Source organism: Phalaenopsis equestris, unplaced genomic scaffold (genome assembly GCF_001263595.1).
Source record: "Phalaenopsis equestris unplaced genomic scaffold, ASM126359v1 Scaffold001081, whole genome shotgun sequence".
NCBI lineage: Eukaryota > Viridiplantae > Streptophyta > Magnoliopsida > Asparagales > Orchidaceae > Phalaenopsis > Phalaenopsis equestris.
The window spans coordinates 435,951-445,149 of NW_018165520.1; the positions used below are offsets into that span (position 1 = coordinate 435,951).

The following is a 9,199-nucleotide window of genomic DNA, read 5'->3' on the forward strand; positions in this document are numbered from 1 at the left end:
TTCTATCCATTTGGATACATAGTCCACTGCTAACAGAATATATAAATTTCCGAAAGATTGGTATAAATGGTCCCATGAAATCTAATCCCCAAACATCAAATATTTCAACTTCTAGCATATAATTGAGGGGCATCTCATTTCTTCTAGAAATATTGCCTACTCGTTGACATCTATCATAAGTTTTGATACATTCATTAACATCTCTAAAAATTGCAGGCCAATAGAATCTAGATTGTAAAATTTTGTATGTTGCTTTATCAACACCAAAATGTCCCCCAAAATCATAATTATGACATTTTTGGATAATTTCATAAGTTTCTTCTAATGGTACACATCTTCGAATAATCATATCCTTTAAGTCTTAGCTTCAGAAATAAATTTCTTTTTATGTTGGTATGTCATTCTATAGGGTATAATATCACTAACAAAAAGGTTTACAATGTCGGCATACCACAGAACACGCCACTCATTAATATTGAACAATTTTTCATCTAGAAAATGTTCATTAATTTCTTTTTCAAAACAGAGTGATTTTTCTGATTCAAGCCTGGACAAATGACCAGCAATTTGATTTTTAAATCCCTTTCTATCTGCTATTTCAAAGTCAAATTCTTGCAAAAGAAGAATCCATCTTATAAGTTTAGGTTTAACATACTTCTTTTTCATTAAGTACTTAATAGCAAAATGATCTGTATGCACTACACAATGAGTACCAATTAAATATGATCAAAATTTATCAAAGGCATATACTATTGTTAATAACTCTTTTCAGTTGTTGTATAGTTAATTTGAGTTTCATTAAGAGTTTTACTAGCATAGTAAATTACTTTAAAAATTTTATCTTATCTTTGTCCTAAAACAACTCCAATAGCATAATCACTAGCATCACACATCAATTCAAAAATTTCTCCCCAATCTGGTGAAACTATAATTACTGCAGTGGCTAATTTTTCTTTTAATAACTCAAAAACTTCAAGGCATTCTTCATCAAAGTTGAAAATTGCATCTTTCTCCAGTAAATGACATAAAGACTTAATAATCTTTGAAAAGTCTTTAATATATCATCTGTAAAATCCATCATATCCTAAAAAACTCCTAATTTCCCTTACATTGGTTGGATAAGGTAAATTAGCGATCACTTGAATTTTAGCAGGATCTACTTCCATACCATTTTCTGATATTTGATGACCTAATACAATTTCTTTTACTACCATAAATTGACATTTTTCCCAATTAAGGACTAAATTTGTTTCTTCACAGCACTTAAGATCTTTTGATAAATGTTCTAAATATGAATCAAATGAAATTCCAAACACTGAAAAATCATCCATAAATACTTCAATTCCTCTTTCAATTAAATCACAAAAAATTGTCATCATACATCTTTGAAATGTAGCAGGGGCATTACATAAACCAAAGGGCAGTCTTCTAAAAGCAAATGAGATAAAAATTGTTTTCTATTGATCCTTAGGAGTTATTTGTATTTGGTGGTAAGCAGTATATCCATCCAGAAAATAAAAGTATTTATGCCCAACCGGTCTATCCAGCATTTGATCAAGAAATGGTAATGGAAAATGATCTTTCCTATTAGCAAGATTTAGTTTTTTATAATCAATGCATATTCACCACCCTGCAACTTGTCTAGTAGGTATTAACTCAATATGTTCATTCACAGTCACAGTTACCCCCTTTCTTAGGAACACAGTGAATTGGACTAACCCATGCACTATTTGAAATAGGGTAGATAATTCCAACATTTAACCACTTTAAAATTTATTTCTTAACAACTTATTTCATAACAAGATTCAATCTCCTTTGAGGATCAACCCTGAGTTTGCAGTTCTCTTCCATATGAATTCTACGCATACAAATTGAAGGACTGATTCCTTTAATATCAGTTATTGTCCATCCAAAGGCTTTCTTAAATTTTTTTAGAATTTTTATCAAGCTTTCTTCTTCTTCCATCGTTAACCTTGAGAAAATTAAAACTGGTAAAGTAGAGGAATCACCTAAAAAAGACATATTTTAAATGAGTAGGAAGTAACTTCAACTCAAGTTCAGGATGTTATTCAATCGATGGACAAAAAGATTAATGATGTACAAAATGATTTATCTTTTTCTATCATGTCCAATATTTCAAAACTTTCTCGAACATAGTTTGAATCTTCCTTAAAAAGACCTTCACATTTATCTAATTCCCCTTCTTGCTCGTGTTCAAAATCCTGTTCTTCAGATTTTTCTTCATAAGTAGTTTTGAAATGACATTCACTCAGATTTCTGATAAAATTCATTCTATAACATTCATCATCTTTACCTTTTGTAGGATACTTCATTGATATTGAAATGTTAAAAGTAACAGTTTGATCATTAACGTGCATTGTTGATTCCCCTTTCTGCACATCTATCATTGCTCTTCTCGTGGCTTAAAAAGGTCCCCAAAATGATAGGTATCTCTTTATCTTCCTCTATATCTAGCATAATGAAATCAACAAAAAAGATAAATTGATCCACTTTGACTAAGAAATCTTCTAGATGGAAGACGACTGACTCATCAACAAATAGCATTGGCCCATGAAGACTAATTTATGCTGTAAATTATATATATAATGTCCGCGGCAAACACTTACTTTCATCCCTTTCACAAAACCAGGTCCAATTCTTTCGCGAAGTGGCCCTCGAAGAAACCATGCGTACTCTATCCGGTCATCTCGGCAACCGCAGCGGCCGCCTCCACTCCCGCCATGGCCGCTGCTTCCACAGCCAATGTATTCGTCCGTTTAGTCTCCAACTCTTCTTTTTTGCGCTTTTTAACCACCTTACTCCCAGTTATCTTTCTAGGTCGCGGAGCTGGAGAGTAGGAAGCATGAACTCCTTAGAGCCGTCCAGAACACACAACGCGGCATCTCAGCCACCGCTGAACAGCGTTCCTCTATTGAAGAGGCGCTGGTAAATTGACACCACAATCTCCCAGCTTCTAACACGATTATTTAAAATTCAGTGATAGTAATATGGTAGCTGATTGACCATAGGTGAGTGTGGAGAAGTTCGGCGCGGGCTCCGAGGTGAATCTTTCTACCCTTGATGGCACCTGGAGACTTGGTTATACTTCTGCGGCCGACGTTCTCGTCCTCTTCGAGGCCGCTGCCCGTCTCCCCATCTTTCAGGCAAAGTTTTTCGATCCATTGCGAATCCTGACAGTTTTGAGGCTCTCAGTATTACTGGCCACTTTTTTGGCTAAATAATTCAGTGATTGTGTAGGTAGGGCAAATTTTTCAGAAATTTGAAAGGTCTAACTACTGGAGGGATTGTCCGTAATATTGTGCGGTGGAGCCTTGCAAACTTGTTGGAGGTAAGAGATAATTGCAGCAATTTATGTGCTTTTTAGTAGATTAGAATAATAAAATGCAAATATATAAATGTGGTGGGAATTGTTTATTTAGGCAGGCATTGTTTATGTTGTATTTGTTTGTTGCAAGCGACTCATTATGTGAACTTTTTCATATGAGTTCTTTTAATTATATTAGGTATTAGTCAAGAGGAATCTTACATCCAACTTTTCAGATGGCGTATAAGTTGCATCTCCTAATGTAAAACCTATATTCGCTGAAATCATTTGTGGCTTTTAAAATTAAAAGGGGGATTTACATACATAACACTCTAAACTTTATCATTTATTGTACACATAAATGTGTCAGCATGAGTCTCGAGGTAATCCTACGGCTCAGGAAGGGATGATGTGGCAAAGGCGGGCCCATCGAAAATTGACATGGCGATCAGAAGAACGATTGGCTAACGCTAGCCAAAGATCATCCAAGCAGATTCGACAATTTACGCTCAAATGACTCACTCTTATGTCAGAGACGACCGAAGGTTCCCTCGAGGTACCATGGAGTTACGGGCTTCAACCAACTTGAGCGGGATTTTCTAGCCCGAGGAGTAAACTATCTGTCGGTACACGCGCATCAATATGTGTTCCATCAATAGCTCAAATGCAATCCCATATGTATATCATGGAACTAAGATCCTTAGATTGGTCGTGTACATAAATCATATTGGAAATATGAATGCTGAAATTTACCTTAACTTATGGCACTCCCGAGGATTATGCAAAAATTCTCTGGTCATGCTTTGAAATGTTGGATTTTTAGGTCTAAAAATTTTGAAAGATAGACTAATCAAAACATCCAAACAATTGAAAAATATCTACTAATTATTTCTGAGGAGTGTTGGAATCGCTTCATGAGTGCCCTAATTGACTCATTATGGATAAAATATTGAGGGTTATAGTTAATACCTCTCTTAAAGTCATCTTAGAGGAGTCATGGAAGCCATGATTTTGGTGTAGTTTTTCCAACAGATCTTGAAAAACTTCTTGTTTCATATGAAACATTTGAAATCTCTCTGGGTGACTCAAAAGTAAATCTCCAATCTATTTGTCTTTGATATATGATGAAGTCATGCAAGAAGTACGCTTAATATATAAAATATAGTATTCATATATTACGTATATAACTTTTGCAATAATTTTTTTTTCCTGACATTGTTATTCATCATTGATCTAAAAAAATCATGAAGCATAATAGAACGATGAAATAACAAGAAACAAAATATCACTCATTATACTCGTACATCAAGTTTATTATAAAAGAAACATATGTAATTAATCTTATGCTCAGGCACAAGTGAGATCTTTTAACAGTTTCATTTAAATAAAGTACAAAAATATATCTTCATAAATTTCTGCAGTTTCTTCTAGTATTTTCATAACCTTCTGTAGTAGATGTTGGTGTAAGTGATATGATAGGCCCATACCAATTCCACCTGAACACAACTCAAAAACTGTGTTTAAGTTGACCCAAAAGATTTTTGGGTCGGGCTTGTGTTAAATATTCTAACCCATTTAATTTTTTGGGTCAGGGTCTGATTGATTTGTGGTCGAGTTGATCCACCAACCTGAAACTGACCTAAATTGACTCGAAATTGACCCCCGCTTTAAACCCAAATAGCTGTTATTACTTATGTTAAACAGGCTTCGTAGATCGGGTTTAGGTTGGTGGGTTAAAGGCGGGGCAGAGCTATTCGGGTTCTGGTTGTAATTTTTGACTAGTATAATACACAGGTTAGGTTTGGGTCATGTTAGTTTCGAGTCGGCTCTGGATTGACACCTCTATAGAATATTAGTACATGTCGTAACGAGTTGTGAAATCAGATTTCTTTAGTATATGACACCATCTTTTTTCTTACTTCCACTTGTAAGCCGCAATGATGATTGTCATTTCAAATGACTGGATCCAAGATAGTCAGTTACATTACAAATGGTTCCTTCACTGGAGTCCTCTTTGTGCTCAGAATCTACATGCTCAAATACATCAATGTTAACATTTTTACTTGAGGTCCATGCATGATCATCAGTGATAACAATTCCAATCATTTTGTTTTGCTTTTTGCTGATGATATCCTTCTCGTGGATAAAACTAGAGAAAAAGCCCAGGAAAAACTTGAATTATGGAGGTCTACATTGGAGTCTAAAGACCTTCGTTTAAGTAGAACTAAAACTGAATACAGGGAATGTAATTTTAGTAGTAATAGCTCTATGTAATTTGGGAATGTAATTTTAGTAGTAATAGCTCTAGTGACAGGAGTGTGAGTTTTATTTAAAAGTGTGAACGATTTAGATATCTTGGGTCCGTTGTTCAAAGCGATGGTGATATAGATAGGGATGTTAATAGTATAATTCAAGTTGGTTGGTTGAAGTGGAGGAATGCTTTGGGCCTTTTGTGTGATAGAAAAGTACCGCTTAGACTGAAAAGAAAATTTTATAAGACGGTGGTGAGACCTGCAATGCTCTATGACGCTGAATGTTGGTCTTTAAAAGAGAAGCATAATAACAAGTTAAGTGTTGTCGAGATGAGAATGATTAGGTGGATGAGTGGATTTACACTTAGAGACAAAATGCGAAATGAATATATTCGTGATAGGGTTGGTGTAGCTTCTGTGACGGACAAAATTAGAGAAATTCGTCTTAGATGGTTTGGTCACATTAAGCGTCGACCATCTGATGATCAGATTAGGAGAGTAGATGTTTTAGATTGGACTTGTGTTAAGAAAGACAGAGGTAGACCTAGGAAGATTTGAGCTTATTGTATTAAAAATAATCTTAATTTACTAGAACTAAATGAAAATATGACACTAAATAGGACGCAGTGGAGAAAAATGATTCATGTAGCCGACCCCACGTAGTGGGATTAAGGCTTTGTTGTTGTTGTTGTTATTGTTGTTGGAATATCATCAGGTTTTACTAATTTTCCATCATTATTTTTCTTTAAAACCTCATTAACTTCCTTTTTACGAATGCGACGGTAAAAATAAACATTTTATTATTATTACTGATATTATGATCTCTAAGGTCGGTCATATTTTCAAAAACTTCATTGAAAAGTTTATCAAAATTGCTAACCCACTTATGTTTATGTTTCTCCAAGAAAATTTTTTATTTTTATCTTTAATACTCTTTATCAATTATTTATTCTTTTTTCTTTTTATTTGACTAGTTTATACATATATATTTTTATCATCATTATTATCTAATCTATTATAAATATCACTAAAAGCAGAATTAACATCACTAATTATTCTTTTACTCCCTATGGGCCGCCTTTTAGTTTCTCAGTTCTCTAAGCTTTTACATTTAAACCAATTTTTATAACACTTATTATATTTTATCTTTTCTTGTATATTATTATTCCAGCACAAATTATTTTTATTTATAAATTTTTTTCTTTAGATTCTCATAGTATATCTTTTTTCAACTTGTTTAATAGTGCTCATTACTTTTTCTCATATAAAATTAACTTCTTCATAGACCACTCAAACCTTAAAATCATGAAGTTTACTCATAAAAATAATTTTATTTGTGTTTTTTATATGCCCCAATCTAATTTTATATCAATGTTTCATTGTATTCTTCCTCTTACAACTCATCTTAAAATCCAAAAATAATAATCAAGATTGGGTACTTAAATTTTCACTTGAAATGACCTTAGAATCATTATATCCTCAACGATATCTTTTTTTCATGAGAAAGTAATCAATTTTTGTTTATTAGATCCATTCTTATAAGTAATAATATACTCATCTTTTTTTCTTAAATAAAGTAATAACAGTAACAAAATCATACGTTAAAGTAAAATCTAATATAATTTTATCTTCTTCATTGATCACTCCAAAATTGTAGGTACCATTAATATTTCTAAAATATTCTACCAATCTACCAACATGTCAATTCAAATATTCTCAAATAAAAAATTTTTCTTCAAGTGGTATCATTTGTATTAATTCTTTTAGATCGTTTTAAAATTTTTTTTTGAATTTATATCTAAACCTATTCGAGGAGCATAACCACTTATAACATTAAAAATTTTATTATCAACAATCTTTAAAGTTATAATTTTATCTATTATTTTTAACAACATTATCTTTCAAACTTATCTATAATTACACATACACCATTTCGAGTACAACTTTTGTCTGAATACCAAAGTTTAAAATCTAAGATATCAATCACCTTTGCCTTTTCCCCTGCTCGTTTAGTTTCTTGCAGACATAAGATACTTATCATCTCATTATCTACTAATTACATTTACCTGTGAGGGTACTTATATTCCACAATCCTATCTTGATATTAGTTTTTTGGACTCTTTTTTTTCGACAATTTTCCATAATGTAAGAACCCTTGCTTATTTGACACTACACCCAGACGCCGGTGTAGCTACGCTTGCACACTTTTCACTGTATTTAGGCTATATAGTGTATTGCTTTTAGGGCTCTAGCATTTACACAATGATTTAAAGGATTTATGTCATGATTTTTCGACAAAAAATTTACGTTGGTTGTCGACTACCTAACACAACCCTCTACTTTTTATATTCGAGACTTGAAACCTGACAATGATAGTGTTATTAAAATTCTATCATATGGAAGTTAAAAGTGTTTTTTTAAATTGAATTGTGGAAGATATATTTGTAAAAATCTCCTTGGGTTAATGAATCATATTCATGTTGATTATCATGTAAATGAAAGAGGGCACTTTATGGGCTATGATTAATGCCTATGGCATGTTATGAGAGGTTAAATTCTTTCTTGATTAGTTTAAATTTTACCAAAAGAAAATGGATACCACTTTATTTATTCTAAGAATAAAAATATTATATGATTATCAAATAGATATGTGTGGAGGATATTCTATTATGAGTAATAAAAATATTTGTCGCGAGTTTGCCAATATCATGAGTAAAGATTTTGAGATTGGTTTCACTGGAGAAATCACTTTCTTTCATTGATTACAAGCGAAACAAAATGAAGAAGTGCTTTTATTTGTTAGAATAAAATGATTTAATGACTTAATTATTGGGTTTAATATGAAAAATTACAATCAAATAGTTATTATCATTAGGGTTGTAAACGAACCATATCTGAGCAAGCTGTTGACCTTATTTTTGGTGAGGTCTAGTCTTCCTCTTAGGGTTTAGGATCTAGCCTTAGGGATCTCCCTTCGACTATCTTAGAACCTTAGAAATGGGACCCGCCTCGTTCTAGAAATTCAACCTACTTCTGTCCCCTTTTGGAGTTTCGCGTGTGTGGTATCGACTTCTAGCACTTAGAAGAGTGAAACCAACACGAGGAAACCCAAAAGGGATCCCTATAGGACCTTCCTAAGCCTTAGGGTGGCCTTTTGCACAATTCGCACTCCCGCGCACAAACTTCGCTATTCAGAGAGTCGACACGTCCGATTGCCACGATTCACATCGTTTGCACTGTTACCTGTCGAATGCTCGAGTAAATCTTTTGAAACGATCGATCGCGGGTCGAAATCTTGTGAAATTTAAATTTTGACGCGTTTTTTGACTCGATTGTCGACGACGTCGTCCGAGCGACCTAAGATGACAAAACAGACTGCATCGGCGCGTCTGAAATGTTGATTTTGCCTAGGGAGGACACCCATTTTGTTACGACATCGCGCGCAAATAAATCGCATAAGATTTAATATATATATATATATATATACATATATATAAATACATTAATAATAATAAAAAAAAGAATATAGATTCTCCTTTTTCCTTTTAAAAGCCCTAAATCCCTAAATCAAACACACGCCTCACCTCCCTCTCCTGTTCGCGAGTCCCGCCCATTACTTTCG

At 33.3% G+C, this 9,199-nt stretch overlaps 1 protein-coding gene across 1 annotated transcript in view; it reads left to right on the forward strand.

Annotated features, from left to right (window-relative positions):
- The first annotated feature begins 2,612 nt into the window (after nt 1-2,612).
- LOC110033049 (probable plastid-lipid-associated protein 10, chloroplastic) overlaps nt 2,613-9,199 on the forward strand; it is a 37,370-nt gene continuing 30,783 nt past the window's right edge. The window contains 5 exon segments of the mRNA XM_020736901.1: nt 2,613-2,765; nt 2,839-2,946; nt 3,030-3,164; nt 3,259-3,290; nt 3,292-3,349. Of these exon segments, the coding sequence (XP_020592560.1) occupies nt 2,742-2,765; nt 2,839-2,946; nt 3,030-3,164; nt 3,259-3,290; nt 3,292-3,349 (357 nt within the window). The 5' untranslated portion in view covers nt 2,613-2,741.